The sequence below is a fragment of the Callithrix jacchus genome, chromosome 9 (genome assembly GCF_049354715.1).
Source record: "Callithrix jacchus isolate 240 chromosome 9, calJac240_pri, whole genome shotgun sequence".
NCBI classification, from domain to species: Eukaryota; Metazoa; Chordata; class Mammalia; order Primates; family Cebidae; genus Callithrix; species Callithrix jacchus.
The window spans coordinates 40,005,774-40,023,134 of NC_133510.1; the positions used below are offsets into that span (position 1 = coordinate 40,005,774).

Genomic DNA, 17,361 nt, shown 5'->3' on the forward strand with positions numbered 1-17,361 from the left:
TAAATATAGCATCTTTAGTTCCTCTGGGTAATTTTGTTCCCAAGTTTGACTCAATCCTGGGTAGTTCCCAAGAACTAGAGCATAATCTCTACTAGAAGTAATCTAAAATGCCTTGTTTCTGTACTTCTGCTTTAGTAGATCAAAAAGCTTTCGATTTCTGAAGCTTCTTTTTCTTGGATAAAATAACATACTATTAAAAATAGCAAAGATGATACTGTTGTTTTTATTCTTCCTTGTTTAACTTACTAAATGAGGCTTTTCCTATTTCTCTCCTCTCCTGAAACATTTTCATCATTAATACAAAAATAGTACTTAAGTACTAAATATTTGTGAAGTGCTTTTGCATACTCTATCTTCAAGTCATTGATGTAGCAGCTATTGTAGATAAAGGAACTGAGCTCACAGAAGTTACATAGTTTGCTGAAGACCACAGCCTTAGTTAGAGGTTTACTCTGGGACTAAATCAATGATTGTCTTGTTTTTAGTAAAGCTTCCTGCATGTAACATCACACAGTAAAAGTTTTTCCCTTGTATATATTCTTTTTAAGAATAATTTTATTTATATGTATATGAGGAACTTACAATGTATTTCTAATTTAAGGCTATTGCCACTGTTAAATGTGGATAAAACCTGTCTTTTTGGTTCCTGTTGTGTTAAAAAACAACATTTGTTTCTGGCTTGAAGTTAATTTGTGTACTGCATTCTGATGCTTTTTTTTTTCTTTCTTGCAGTTGTGCATGCCTAAAGGGCTATCTTTCAGGACACAAACTGACAATAAAGACCCCCAGTTTCACTCATTTATAATTACCAGGGAAGATGGTTCTCGCACCTATGGTTTTGTTCTCACTTTTTATGAAGAAGTTACAAGTAAGCAAATCTGCACAGCAATGCAGACACTCTACCAGATGCACAACGCTGAGCATTACAGCAGCGTGTATGCTTCATCTTCCTGCAGCATGGACTCATTGGCAAGTAGTCTTGATGAAGGAGATACAACTTCCCTTTTGAAACTCCAGCGATACAACTCCTATGATATCAGCAGAGACACCCTGTATGTTTCAAAAAGTATATGCTTGATCACACCATTACCATTCATGCAGGCCTGCAAGAAATTCCTTATCCAGCTTTACAAGGCTGTTACCTCGCAGCAGCCACCACCCTTGCCACTTGAAAGCTATATCCATAATATTCTTTATGAAGTACCCCTTCCACCTCCAGGGAGGTCACTGAAATTTTATGGTGTTTATGAACCTGTCGTCTGCCAGAGGCCTGGGCCCAGTGAGCTCCCCCTCTCTGATTACCCACTTCGGGAAGCATTTGAACTCCTGGGATTAGAGAACCTGGTGCAGGTGTTTACCTGTGTTCTTTTAGAGATGCAAATCCTTCTCTACTCACAAGGTAGGTCTTCCTTGGATTTTACATTTTCCAAAAACAAATACTTACACTCCCAACTACTGTGTTTCCATGGGATATATTACTAGGACCAAATAAATAATGATCACAGTCTTTTCTGTTTTGTATAAATGAAGCAGGTATGGTGGGACCAAAAGCTGAGATGAGACTGTGCTGTTTCTCTTTGAGGTGGCAGTTAGTGACTGCAGAGAGAAATAGGAAGGAACACAAGTGTTAACTTGGCTGATTTGGGTATGTTTATTTCTTAATGGAAATAGCCCTTTTTTCCTGACAATATATAATTTTCATTAAGAAAACATTATTTTGGGTGGGTGTGATGGCTCATACCTGTAATCCCAGCACTTTGGGAGGCTGAGGTGGGCAGATCACCAGACCATCCTGGCTAACACAGTGAAACCCCATCTCTACTAAGAATACAAAAAATTACCCAGTTGTGGTGGGCATGCACCTGTAGTCCCAGCTACTCAGGAGGCTGAGGCAGGATAATCACTTGAACCCAGGAGGTGGAAGTTGCAGTGAGCTGAGATCGTGCCACTGCACTCCAGCCTGGGCAACAGAGTGAGAATCTGTCCCCCCGCTAAAAAAAAGGAAAAAATATTTCTTTTTCATAGTGAGTGAGATAATTCTGTTACTACCAGAAATGTGTAGACTTCCATTCTTTATGGATTAGTAAAAGTTCACATCAAAACTCAGCAAACATTGAAAAGGGGCAAATGAAAATGTTGACTCTGCAGCTTCCTGAGGCAATCAACTTTGGATCTTTGCCTGTGGGAGTATTTCATTTGAGTGAGAGAAAAGGTGAGCAGGCATGAGACAGATGATTTTCCCAGGTCTAACAGTTCTGCCAGAGTTGTGTATGTGTGTGTGTGGTTTTTTATTTTTGCTTTTAATCTCAGAAGGAAGTTGTCTTTGTGGTATCTTTCATTCAGAGTTCTCCCAACACATATTTAAGAAACTAACAAGCTATGGGTTTTATCTTACCAGTACATTTGTGATGACCAGTGTTGAGTCTAGACTAGGATACCAGTTCTCATATGAATGTATAGAGAAAATAGAGAAGCTGTGTCTTAATGCATAGTGAATTGAAGGAAATTATAAAATAGTACCTGTGCATTGATAGATTCTTTAAAATGGTATACAAATATTTGGATTAGCTTTTTTTTTAGACAAGGTCTCACTCTGTCACCCAGACTGGAGAGCAGTAGTGCAGTCATGGGTCACTGCAACCTCAACATCCCATGCTCAAGCTATCTTCCCACCTCACCCTTCTGAGTAGCTGGTACTGTAGGAACATGCCACCACACCTGGCTAATTTTTTATATTTTGTAGCTATGAACTCACACTGTGTTGCCTTGGCTGGTCTCAAAATCCTGGGCTCAAGTGATTCTCCCACTTTGGCCTCCAAATATTCTTTCTAACCCAAAGTGCAGTGCTTCATGCTGGCATTACAGGCATGAAGCACTGCACTTGGCTAGGGTTAGCATTTTGCTAACTTGTATGTAAGCTGTCAGAATTGTAGTGCAGTCCCCTGACTGGTGCCGTCAAGCTTATTTTACCACTTTCCTTTTTTTATTTTTCTATTTTAAATTATGAGTGGGGCTGAGCCAAGTAGACTATATTTGTACTTCCCCATCTTGTGTGTATGTTGACACTATTTGTGTTGACAGCCGTTCACAAGGTTGTATTTTCTTCAGTTTATCCAACATAATGTCCTTTGATAATGTGTTCCATGTCTCAATTTTTGCTGTCAGGAAGTTATTCTCTAATGACCAATCTAAATTCTTTACTTATTCTTTCGCCCACTTTTTTTTTTTAAATATATTTAAAATATATTTTAATGAAATACTTTCTCATCATTTTTAAATTTAAAAAATTTTCCATTTTTAAATCTGAAGCTCCTCAGGCATTAGGACTTAATTGCTTTCTGCTCCACAGATTGCAGATGCCACTGTGCCACTGCATTAATTCCCTAGTGCTCTGGAGGCAGAGCTTAGACATGTCGTCCTCAGTTGGAAGTCCTTATGGCAACTTCAGATTCTTACCAACTGTTTAACCACTGTCAGTTTTGTATTCGCTAAAGAGATATGCTTGTGAACTTGAGGGGTATATGTGTTTTCTAATCTGAGCATCTGTATTATATCTTTTTTCCAATGTGGACACCTTTTTGTATTTTTTTATTGTGGTAATTGTATGCAGTTTATGAGTATTCTGCGGATCTCCATCATATTTTTCATGATCTGCAAGTGAAGGCCGAAACAACTTTATATGGAATTCTTGACCTGGTAAATTTGTGATGACTCCAGTGAGAGATTTCACACCTTTTGTTCCAGTCTGTAGTTTATTTTGCCTCTGAACTACTGAGAGCAAAATCCCTGTCATAAGCGTAGTGACTGTTCTCTTTAGAGGCAGCACCTGCTAAATGTTCAGCGTGAACCTTCCCATCAGCAGAAGCTGAGGACTCACTCCTTCCGTTGTTACTTATGGATCACCTTTTTGTATCTGAAAAAATTTATTTTATGTACTTCTCTCTTCCTTTCCTCCTTTCCTCCCCCCCCCAACCCCCCCCCCCCCCCCGCAATGGGGTAGGGATTAGAGAATTGATAGAAGGGGCAGAGGCTTAGAGCTTTAATACCCTCAGGTGTTTTAGCCCATTAGAAAAAGAACTTTTTTTTTTTCTTCTTCTTCAAGACAGAGTCTCACCCTGTTACTCAGGCTGGAGTGTCATGGCATGATCTCAGCTCACTGCAACCTCTTCTTACCGGGTTCAAACGATTCTCCTGCCTCAGCTTCCCAAGTAGCTGGGATTATAGGCCCCCACCACCACACCCAGCTCATTTTTGTATTTTTAGTAGAGACGGGGTTTCATCATGTTGGCCAGGGTGGTCTCAAACTCCTGACATTGTGACCCACCTGCCTCGGCCTCCCAAAGTGCTGTGATTACAGGCATGAGCCACAGCTCTCGGCCAAAAAAAAGAACTTTATATTTTAGAGTTAGAAGAAATCTTAAAGGCCATTTTCTTGAATCTTAAAGTTCCATTTATTTATGTTTTACCCAGAGAAGCAATTTGGGTTAGAAAGAATATTGGGGTGGCTGGTCCTTTGGTTTTTGCCTTTCATTTTTAGAGATGGGGTCACACTGTGTTGCCCAGGATGGAGTACAGTGGCTGTTCACAGGCACAGTCATGGCACACTACAGCCTCAGACTTCTTGGCTCATACCTTTCACCTCAGCCTCCTGAGTAGTTAAGACTACAGGCACATACCACCATGCCTGGTTTAGAGTATTGGTTTTTGAAATCATAACAATCGTGGGTTCAAATATCTACCCTGTTATTTATTAACTATACCCATGGGTGACTTAGGTAATCCTGTGTGACAGTTGCCTCATCCCTATAGGGATAATAGTTGGGGTATTTTTTTTCTCCTTTCTCACCAATTTATTATGATGATTAAAATAATACCTGTGTAAAATACTTAGGGTATAATTGACACTGACTAAATGATAGCTATTATAATAATTAGTTTTATTAGTCCCATATAATCTTCTATAAATTATACTTATCTCTAAGTTGTGAAGGTTCAACATACTACATTTAACATAAAACTTTTTTTTTTTTTTTTTTGAGACGGAGTCTCACTTTGTCGCCCAGGCTGGAGTGCAGTGGTGAGATCTTGGCTCACTGCAACCTCTGCCTTCTGGGTTCGAGTGATTCTTCTGCCTCAGCCTCCCGAGTAGCTGGGACTATAGGCACGCACCACCATGCCCAGCTAATTTTTGTATTTTTAGTAAAGACGGGGTTTCACCATATTAGCCAGGCTGGTCTCGAACTCTTGACCTCATGATCCGCCCACCTCAGCCTCCCAAAGTGCTGGGATTACAGGCGTGAGCCACCGTGCCTGGCCTTACGGTAAAACTTTTTAAAATTATATAGCCAAGTGTTTATTTATTCCAGAATTGAGAACCTAAAAATGTTCTTTTACATTGGGTACCATGCTTTTTTTAGAAGGCAAAAACGAAAAAAAAAAACCAAAACCTTCCATTATCACACTTCTTCTTTTATTTTTTATTTCTATTTTTTAACTAAGATGGAGCCTCGCTCTGTCGCCCAGGCTGGATGGAGTGCAGTGGTGCAACCTCCACTCCTAAGTTCTAGCAATTCTTATGCCTCAGCCTCCCAAGTACCAAGGACTTCAGGTGCACACCACCATGCCTGACTAATTTTTTTTGTATTTTTAGTAGAGATGAGGTTTTGCCCTGTTGACCAGGCTGGTCTCAAACTTCTGACCTCAGGTGATCGGCCTGCCTCAGCTTCCCAAAGTGCTGGGATTATAGGTGTAAGCCACTGTGTCCGTTCCCCACTTCCTCTTTTAAATAGCACTTTATGTCTCACTGTTTGTGGTCTGTCCTGAGCTCTCCTGTTTCTGCTTTTTTTGTTTGTTTGTTTTGAGACAGGGTCTCACTCTGGTACCCAGGGTGGAATGCAGTGGCATGATCATAGCTCACTGCAACCTCAAACTCTGGGGCTCAAGCAACCTTCACCCCTTAGCCTCCTGAGTAGCTGGGACTACAGGCATGCACTACCACACCTGATTAATGTTTTCTATTTTTAGTAGAGATGAAGTCTTACTACACTGCCCAGGCTGGTCTGAAACTCCTGGGCTCAAGCAATCCTCCTGCCTCGGCGTCCCAAAGCGCAGGGTTTACAGGTGTGAGCCACTGCTTAGCTTGTCCCATTTGGTTTTATGGAGTTTGTTCAGGAGTTTTAGTTCATTAATATCTACCAGTTTATTCAGAGGAAGAATAAGCATTTATGGATATGGTTTTATACACTTGAGTATTTTTTTGTAATTTGTATGTTGAGAACAGGAGTTCATCCTGAAATTATAGAGCTAGATTTTTTTAAAATTTTAAGTGTATACCCAAAAAAAGTGCCATACAATAAATTTATAACTATTCACTAAAATCACTCTGTGTTAGGAATTGTGCTACAAAAATGCATTGTATGTTTTGAATCTTTTCCCTACATTTATTCCTCTCAACAGTGAGTTAGTACTATTCTGCATTTTTTGTTGAGGAGGAGATTGAGGCTCAGGTAAACTAAGTAATCTGCCCAAAATGATACAGCCAGTAAGTAATGTAGTACTACTAAGAATTGGGTTTGTATCAGTCTTTTTTCAGATACTTAGGACTGTGTTAACTGTATTGGGCACTGCACTCAACCTCTTCTTATCTGTTTCAATATTTATTTTTAAATGATTAACTCATTCTGCAGGTCTATGGTAAAGGTGTCATGCAAAATAATTGTAGAATATAAAATGAAAGCTGTGTAAATCTAGATTTTAATATTGACAATGTCTTTTCTATTAGAGAAAAATATTTTATTTAAATGAATGAAATAAGTTGATTTGTATTGGGTGCCCTCCTTACTCTTCCTGTGTTAAGGGAGTTTTAATAACATGTGATACTTCATTTCTTACTCACTGATAAAGGTATGCCATAAATTTTAAAGCATTGCATGTGCTGAAGAATTACCATGAAAACCCAAAGTGAATCAAAGTAGATGGATTTCAGTGATGAAAATATCCTTCTAGACTGATTTGAAGTTCTGATCCATAGCCCATTTAAACCAATTCATTGTGTTATTTAGGAAGTGTATATATCACTGTCACTTTGCAGTGATAACTAGCTAGAAATTCTAAGTAGAGAAAACGTACCCAGGAAGTGAAGGCACTTTTCTCGGACCCCAGATCAGAAATGGGCACTTTGTTCTGCAATGAGGATATACCTGGAGGAGCACAGTATGAAGATCAGAGTATGATTCTCTTTTCAAAGAACTAGTGGAAGAATATAAGATAGGGGAATTTAAACACCAGTTTCTGAATTTTGATACCAATAATTAAAGTCTAAGCAACATTTTTTGGGGCCTTGCTTACCTCCTTTGGTTCTTCATAGTGGAAATAAACTGGTACCCACCGCCCACACTACACTGCATGCCTTTGTGCCTTTGCGGTGCTGCTCTGCCTTCTCTCTGTTCATTTCATTCCTCTTATGAGTTGTATTTGAATTAAACCTTGTCAGAAAGTGGAAGCTAGTTGAAGTTTTCTTTAAAAAGTTGGCATCTTTCTCATCACAGATGGCTAGATATGCTCAAGTGGACATCATAGTGTTCTCCTTGGAACTGCCATCCACAAACCAAGCAGTACTTTGTTGATCAGTCGAGAGGTGTTTTTAGGGCATTGTCCAAGTGGCAATTAAATGCAGGAGCTTCTTCTACAGTTCCAAAGTCAGTCCTAGGGAAAAAGAGGCTCCCTACATGTGAGAATCTCCTTGCATTCCTCTGGTAACAAGATCCAGTATAAACCATTTCTTTTTCATTAGGGAACTCTTTTGGGCACTGTCCTCTCCCATTAGAATGTTTTTCTGAAAATCCCCCTGGATACCATCGATATTTCAAGTTTCAACATTATTGTATGTCCTTCAGTCATAGGGGCACTTTTAATATCCAATAGCAAACTTAGTAATTGCCCCTAAAATGGAAATTCCCTAGTCCAGCACCCTGATAGTTGTCACTGGGAGGCACGGTTCTCCATACAAAATACATGGGTCCCCATACAAAATACACGGGTCCGGGCGCTGTTTTAGCTGGCGATTGGAGCTCCTGGGAGACAGGGTCGCCCATTCATCAGGGGACTGAAACAGGGAGCCAGGCCAGGAGATTCCCGGGCAAAAAAGTGCCACGAATTTGGCTGTTTCAGCCGGCGCAGCGGGTCGCTGCATGGAAATCACACAGATCCTAGCGCCTTTTCAACAGGCAACTGGAACACCTGGGAGACAGTCAACTGTTCAACTAAAAAAAAAAAAGAAAAAGGCTCTGAGGCAGGGAGCCAGGTGATCAGGCTTGGCTGGTCCCACCCCCACAGAAAAACAGCAATCGGAAATGCTCTGGATTGAGAGTTTCACAGCAAGCACAGCTGAACCCAGGACGGTTCAGCTCTGTGGGGGACGGCCGTCTGCCACTACTGAGGCAGTCCACTACTACAGAGGGCCGCCAATTCTGAGACAGTTCTAACTACACCTGTTAGAACTGTATGAACAGGACTGCAGGGAAGTTCACACGGCAGCTGGCGGAGCCCACAGCAGCTCAGCGAAGCCTCTGACAGTGACTAGGCTGCCTCCTCTCTGGGCAGGGCAGCACAACAGAAACTCATAAATAAAACCCTAACTCCCCAGGACAGAGCACCTGGGGGAAAAAAGGGGGGGTTATCATTTCTGCTGCAGCAGACTTAAACATACCTGCCCAGCAGCTATGAATGAACAGTGGAGCTCACAGCTCAGCACTTGAACTCCTGTAAAGAACAGACTATCTCCTCAAGCAGCTCCCTGACCCCTGTATATCCAGAGTCACCTCATAAAGGAGAGCTCAGACTGACATCTGGTGGATATCCTTCTGGGACAAAGATAGCAGAAGAAGAAACTGGCAGCAACCCTTACCATTCTGCAGCCACTGTAGGTGATCCCCAGGCAAGCAGGGCCTGGAGTGGACCTCATAAGTCCTACAGCAGAGGGGCCAGATTGTTAGAAGGAAAACTAAGAAACAGAAAGAAAGAACATCATCATCAACAAACTGCACGTCCACTCAGAGACCCAATCTGAAAGTCAACAACTACAAAGACGACAGGTGGATAAATCCACAAAGATGGGAAGAAACCAACACAAAAAGGATGAAAACACCCGAAACCAGAATGCTTCTCCTACAAGGGATCACAACTCCTCACCAGCAAGGGAACAAGGCTGGATGGAGAATGAGTGTGATGAATTGACAGAATCAGGCTTCAGAAGGTGGGTAATAAGAAACTTCTGTGAGCTAAAAGAACCTGTTCTAACCCAATGCAAAGAAACTATGAACCTTGAAAAAAGATTTGACGAAATGCTAATGAGAATATAAACAACTTACAGAGGAATATAAGTGAATTGATGGAGCTGAAAAACACAACACAAGAACTTCATGAAGCATACACAAGTTTCAACAGCCAAATTGATCAAGCAGAAGAAGGGATATTAAAGGTCGAAGATCAACTCAATGAAATAAAATGAGAAGGCAAGATTAGAGAAAAAAGGGTAAAAATGAATGAACAAAGTCTCCAAGAAATATGGAACTATGTGAAAAGACCTAATCTACGTTTGAAAGGTGTACCTGAATGTGACAGAGAGAATGAATCCAAGCTGGAAAATACTCTTCAGGATATTATCCAGGAAAACTTCCCCAACCTAGCAAGAGAGACCAACATTCAAGTCCAGGAAATACAGAGAACACCACAAAGATATTCCACAAGAAGAGCAACCCCAAAGCACATAATCGTCAGATTCACCAGGGTTGAAATGAAGGAGAAAATGCTAAGGGCAGCCAGAGAGAAAGGTCGGGTTACCCACAAAGGGAAGCCCATCAGACTCACAGCAGATCTCTCAGCAGAAACCCTACAAGCGAGAAGAGAGTGGGGGCCAGTATTCAACATCCTTAAAGAAAAGAACTTTCAACCCAGAATTTCATATCCAGCCAAACTAAGCTTCATAAGTGAAGGAAAAATAAAATCCTTTGCGAACAAGCAAGTACTCAGAGATTTCATCACCGCCAGGCCTGCTTTACAAGAGCGCCTGAAAGAGGCACTAAACATAGAAAGGAACAATCAGTACCAGCCACTCCAAATACATATCAAATGGTAAAGAGCATCAACACAGTGAAGAAATTGCATCAACTAACAGGCAAAACAGCCAGCTAGCATCAAAATGGCAGGATCAAATTCACACATAACAATATTAACCCTAAATGCAAATGGGCTAAATGCCCTAATCAAAAGACACAGACTGGCAAATTGGATAAAAAGCCAAAACCCATCAGTGTGCTGTATCCAGGAAACCCATCTCACATGCAAGGATACACAAAGGCTCAAAATAAAGGGATGGAGGAAGATTTACCAAACAAATGGAGAGCATAAAAAAGCAGGAGTTGCAATTCTCATCTCTGATAAAATAGACTTTAAAGCAACAAAGATCAAAAGAGACAAAGAAGGACATTACATAATCGTAAAAGGATCAATGCAACAAGAAAAGCTAATGATCCTAAATATATACACACCCAATACAGGAGCACCCACATACATAAGGCAAGTTCTTAATGACTTACAAAGAGACTTAGACTCCCACACAATAACAGTGGGAGACTTTAACACCCCATTGTCAATATTAGATCAACAAGACAAAATTAACAAGGATATCCAGGACTTGAACTCAGACCTGGACCAAGCAAACCTAATAGACATTTACAGAACTCTCCACCCCAAATCCACAGAATATGCATTCTTCTTAGCACCACATCGTACCTACTCTAAAATTGACCACATATTTGGAGGTAAATCACTGCTCAGCAAATGCAAAAGAATGGAAATCATAACAAACAGTCTCTCAGACCGCAGTGCAAATTAGAACTCAGAATTCAGAAACTAACTTAGAACCGCACAGCTTCATGAAAACTGAAAAACTGGCTTTGAATGTTGACTGGATAAACAATGAAATGAAGGCAGAAATAAATATGTTCTTTGAAACCAAAGAGAACGAAGACACAACATACCAGAATCTCTGGGATACATTTAAAGCAGTCTCTAGAGGAAAATATATAGCAATAAATGCCCACATGAGAAGAGTGGAGAGAGCCAAAATTGACACCCTATCGTCAAAATTGAAAGAGCTAGAGGAGCAAGACCAAAAAAACTCCAAACCTAGCAGAAGACAAGAAGTAACTAAGATCAGAGCAGAACTGAAGGAGATAGAGACACAAAAAACCCTTCAAAAAATCAATAAATCTAGGAGCTGGTTTTTCAAAAAGATCAACAAAATAGACCAGTAGCCAGATTAATAAAAAAGAAAAGAGAATAATCAAATGCATGCAATAAAAAATGATAAAGGGGTATCACCACAGATTCCACAGAAATAGAAAACATCATCAGAGATTATTACAAACAACTCTATGCACATAAACTAGTAAACCTGGAAGAAATGGATAAATTCCTGGACACTTGCATCCTTCCAAGCCTAAACCAGGAAGAAGTCGAAACCCTGAATAGACCAATAACAAGGTCTGAAGTTGAGGCAGCAATTAAGAGCCTACCACCCAAAAAAAGCCCAGGTCCAGATGGGTTCACAGCCGAATTCTACCAGACATACAAAGAGGAGCTGGTACCATTCCTTCTGAAACTATTCCAAACAATCCAAAAAGAGGGAATCCTTCCCAAATGATTTTATGAGACCAACATCATCCTGATACCAAAACCCAGCAGAGACTCAACAAGAAAAGCAAACTTCAGGCTAACATTCATGATGAACATAGATGTAAAAATTTTCAATAAAATATTGGCAAACCGATTGCAACAGCACATCAAAAAACTTATCCACCATGATCAAGTAGGATTCGTCCCGGGGATGCAAGGCTGGTTTAACATACACAAGTCTATAAACGTGATTCACCACATAAACAGAACCAAAGACAAAAACCACATGATTATCTCAATTGATGCAGAGAAGGCCTTTGACAAAATTCAACAGCCCTTTATGCTAAAAACCCTCAATAAATTAGGTATTGACAGAACGTATCTCAAAATAATAAAAGCTATTTACGACAAACCAACAGCCAGTATCATACTGAATGGGCAAAAACTGGAAGTATTCCCTTTGAAATCTGGTACTAGACAAGGATGCCCTCGCTCACCACTCCTATTCAATATAGTATTGGAAGTTCTAGCCAGAGCAATGAGGCAGAAAAAGAAATAAAGGGTATTCAAATAGGAAAGGAGGAAGTCAAATTGTCTCTCTTTGCAGCCGACATGATTATACATCTAGAAGACCCCATTGTCTCAGCCCAAAATCTCCTGAAGCTGATAAGCAACTTCAGCAAAGTCTCAGGATATAAAATCAATGTGCAAAAATCACAAGCATTCTTATACACCAATAACAGACTTAAAGAGAGCCAAATCAAGAACAAACTGCCATTCACAATTGCTACAAACAGAATAAAATACCTAGGAATACAACTAACAAGGAGCATAAAGGACCTCTTCAAGAAGAACTACAAACCACTGCTCAATGAAATGAAAGAGGACACAAACAGATGAAGAAACATTCCATGTTCATTGTTAGGAAGAATGAATATCATGAAAATGGCCATACCTCCCAAAGTAATTTACAGATTCAACGCTATCCCCATCAAGCTACCAATGACCTTCTTCACAGAACTGGAAAAAAACCACCTTAAACTTAATATGAAACCAAAAGAGAGCCCGCATAGCCAATTCAATTCTAAGCAAAAAGAACACAGTGGGAGGCATCACACTACCAGACTTCAAACTATACTACAAGGCTACAGTAATCAAAACAGCATGGTACTGGTACCAAAACAGAAATATAGACCAATGGAACAGAACAGAGGTCTTGGAGGTAACACAACACATCTACAACCATCTGATCTTTGACAAACCTGACAAAAACAAGCAATGGGGAAAGGAGTCCCTGTTTAATAAATGGTGTTGGGAAAACTGGCTAGCTATGTGCAGAAAGCAGAAACTGGACCCCCTTCCTGACACCTTACACTAAAATTAACTCCAGATGGATTAAAGACTTAAACATAAGACCTAACACCATAAAAACCCTAGAAGAAAATCTAGGCAAAACCATTCAGGACATAGGTGTAGGCAAGGACTTCATGACCAAAACACCAAAAGCATTGGCAACAAAAGCCAAAATAGACAAATGGGACTTAATCAAACTCTGCAGCTTCTGCACAGCAAAAGAAGCAGTCATTAGAGTGTATCAGCAACCAAGAGAATAGGAAAAAATTTTTGCAATCTACCCATCTGACAAAGGGCTGATATCCAGAATCTACAAAGAACTAAAACAGATTTACAAGAAAAAAACAAGCCCATTCAAAAGTGGGCAAAGGATATGAACAGACACTTTACAAAAGAAGACATACATGAGGCCAACAAACATATGAAAAAAGGCTCATAATCACTGGTCATTAGAGAAATGCAAATCAAAACTACCTTGAGATACCATCTCCAATTAGAAAGGTTGATCATTAAAAAATCTGGAGACAACAGATGCTAGAGAGGATGTGGAGAAATAGGAATGTTTTTACACTGTTGGTGGGAGTATAAATTAGTTCAACCATTGTGGAAGACAGTGTGGCGATTCCTCAAGGACCTAGAAATAGAAATTCCATTTGACCCAGCAATCCCGTTACTGAGTATATATCCAAAGGATTATAAATCGTTCTACCAAAAGGACACATGCACACGAATGTTCATTGCAGCACTGTTTACAATAGTAAAGACCTGGAACCAACCCAAATGCCCATCGATGATAGACTGGACAGGGAAAATGTGGCACATATACACCATGGAATATTATGCAGCCATCAAAAACGATGAATTCATGTCCCTTATAGGGACATGGATGAACCTGGAAACCATCATTCTCAGCAAACTGACACAAGAGCAGAAAATCAAACACCGCATCTTCTCACTCATAGGTGTGTGTTGAACAATGAGAACATATGGACAAAGGGAGGGGAACATCACACACGGGTCTGTCGGGGGGAAATAGTGGAAGGACAGTGAGGGGCGGGGAGTTGGGGAGAGATAGCATGAGGAGAAATGCCAGATATAGGTGATGGGGAGGAAGGTAGCAAATCACACTGCCATATGTGTACCTATGTAGCAGTCTTGCATGTTCTTCACATGTACCTCCAAACCTAAAATGCAATTAAAAAAAAAAAAGTAGAGAACAGGAAAGGAGCCCTGAATAAATTCTGTAAAATACAAAAGGTAGGAAAAAACAAAAGATCCACTCCCATAAAACATTTAGATAAAGTCTGCTTACACATTCCAATTTCATTCAAACTTCCTCCTTAATACTGTTTCACCCTTAACACTTTAATATATTATCATTCTAATTGTAGCCTGCTTTAAGACTAAACCACTGTGTTGAGGCAGTGGCTCATGCCTGTGATCCCAACACTTTGGGAGGTTGAGGCGGGAGGATCACTTGAGCCCAGGAATTTGAGACCAGCTTGGGCAACATGTTAGAACCCCATCTCTACTAAAATATAAAAATTAGCCGGGCATAATTGTGCATATGTGTAGTGTCAGCCACTACAGGGGCTGAAGTGTGAAGATCTCTTGAGCCTGGGAGGTGGAGGTTTCAGTGACCTGAGGTTGCATCATTGCACTCCAGCCTGGGTGACAGAATGAGACCGTAACTAAAAAAATTAAAAAAGGAAAAAACTTCACTAGAAGATTTTGGTGCAACAGTATATAAAGGCTCTTAAATGAGTCCCAGAAGCTTCTCTTCTTTGCCCCTTTATTATTTGACCCTCTCCTGTACATTAGGTTTTGGGTGTTTAGCAAGGCCCTTTTGTCTTTATCTGGATTAGCTTGCCTTACCGTATCCCGAAGCAATTCCAGATCCTATTTCTCATTACAATCTTTGCCTTCTTACATCTTAAATTTCTCTATGCTGGGGCAAATAGAGCAGATTTATTTGGGCCCTTTAATGTTGGGAAACTATCTGAGCAGGTTTATAGTCCATGCAACCTTCAGTAATGCTATATTAAGACTTGTTTCAGGCCAGGCGCTGTGGCTCACATCTGTAATCCCAGCACTTTGGGAGGCTGAGATGGGTGGATCACCTGAGATCAAGAGTTTAAGACCAGCCTGGCCAACGTGGTCAAACTAAGTCTCCACCTGCCTGTGGCCTGGTATGGTGGCTCACGCCAGTAATCCCAGTTCTTTAGGAGGCTGAGATGGGCAGAATGAGACTCCTTCTCAAACACAACAAAATTATGTGGAAACAACAAAGAGTGCCTCTGAGATCTCTGGTCATCAAAAAGGTAGTCCAAATGGGGGAAACGACAAAACCAGGAAACTACAGAATGCCTGACGGTGTTAGTGAGGAAATGCCCAGCCGGTTTCCACATAGTTTTTTCTGTAGAGAGTAGCTTTGAGGCGAGTTGTCAACCTCGGACCAGCAGAAATCCGAGCTTGGTCCAGCATCGAGGTCTGACCTAGCACTCTTTTAAATTTCATTTTAGCTTTTACATAGAACAATAACCAAGGGATTTTATATTTTATATTTCATGAACCCCACTCCCGGGGAGGTGGATTCATCTCTAAATTCCACTGGTTACTTTTAACTTTAATAAATGGTCCCAGCACAGCTTCTGCTCCTTACCATTAGTGGCCATGCAGGAATTAAAGGTTTCTAATTCACTACCCTCTCATTGTCCCTCTTCCCAAACCACAGGTTTCCATGAGACTGGGCTGTTCTAACAAATTCTACTTTTTCTGACACCGAGTGAGAGGATCTTTTCTCCCCAACACCTGTCAATTTCTGATACCAACTGGATGCCCAACAGTTCAATTCATTTCTAACTGAATGTCAGACTCCACAGGTTTAAGAGTTCAATCCCACAAGACTGTCCTCACTTCTGATGCCAGCCACAAATGAGGTATCAGGTGTCTTGGTTTATTTGTGTTACTATAAAATAATACCTAAGGCTGGTTAATTTATTATGAAAAGAAGTTTGGCCTGGTGCAGTGACTTACACCTGTAATCCCAGCACTCTAGGAGGCTGAGACAGGCAGATCTCTTGAGCCCTAGATTTTAAGACCAGCCTGGGTAACATGGTGAAACCCCATCTTCTACAAAAAAATAAAAAAATTAAAAAACTAGTCAGGCCTGGTGGCGTATGCCTGTAGTCCCAGCTATCCGGGAGGTTGAGGTAGAGGATTACTTGACCCCAGGAATTAGAAGCTGCAGTGAGCCATCATGTCACTGCACTACAGCCTCATGACAGAGTGAGACCCTGTCTCAAAGGAAAAAGAAAAGAGGTTTATTTGGCTCAAGGTTCTGTGCATGTGCTAGCATCTGCTTCTGATGAGGACCTTGGGAAGCATGTACTCATGGTAGTGAGTGAAAGGAAGCCAGAATCACTTGCCAAGAGGAAGGAAGCAAGAGAGAGGAAGGAGATGCCAGACTCTTTTCAACAACCAGTATTCATGGAAAATAAGATTGAAAACTACTCACAACCATGAGAATGGCACCAAGCCATTTGTGAGAGATCCACCCCCAGGACCCAGACACCTCCCACCAGGCCTCACCTTCAGCACTGGGGCCAAGTAAACCATGTCCAAACCATAGCACCAGACCACATATGTTTTTTCTTGGCTGACTATAAATTCAGGGGTTCCCCAACACCATCCCCAACCCCCCAAGTTCTATAAATTCCTAGATGATTCACAGAACTCAAGAGAGCACTTTACTTACTACTAACTGGTTTATTATAAAAGATACAACTCAGGAACAGCCAAATGGAAGAGATGTGTAAAAAGTTTAGGGGCAGATGCAGAGCTGCTATGCCTTCCTTGGACTTACCCAGCACCTTAATGTATTTTCCAGTCCAGAAGCTCCTCTATTTCTTTTTTTTTTTTTTTTCTTTTTGAGTTGGAGTCTGGCTCTGTCACCCAGGCTGGAGTGCACTGGCATGTTCTCAGCTCACTGCAACCTATGCCTCCCGGGTGCAGGTGATTCTCCTGCTTCAGCCTCCTGAGTAACTGGGATTACAGGTGCATGCCACCACACCCAGCTAATTTTTGTATTTTTAGTAGAGAGAGTTTTCACAATATTGGCCAGTCTGGTCTTGAACTCCTGACCTCGATTGATCCACCTGCCTCGGCCTTCCAAAGTGCTGGGATTATAGGCCTGAGGCACTGCATCCAGCTGCCTCTGTTTCTTTCTTTCAATACATTTTTGTTAATTGCTATTTTCTCTAAGAATATTTTTAAGCTTTCAACTTATTAGCAAAAAATCTTAATATTTCCTTATTTTGTTGACCCCTGTTA

The 17,361-nt window shown here is 40.8% G+C and overlaps 1 protein-coding gene across 7 annotated transcripts in view; it reads left to right on the forward strand.

Annotated features, from left to right (window-relative positions):
- The window catches only part of DENND5B (DENN domain containing 5B), a 212,760-nt gene that overhangs the window by 118,155 nt on the left and 77,244 nt on the right, over positions 1-17,361 (forward strand). For all 7 annotated transcript variants that reach the window (XM_035255863.3, XM_035255865.3, XM_035255867.3 and 4 more), the window contains one exon: positions 733-1,399. In XM_035255863.3, the coding sequence (XP_035111754.3) occupies positions 733-1,399 (667 nt within the window). The remainder of the gene's footprint in view (positions 1-732; positions 1,400-17,361) is intronic.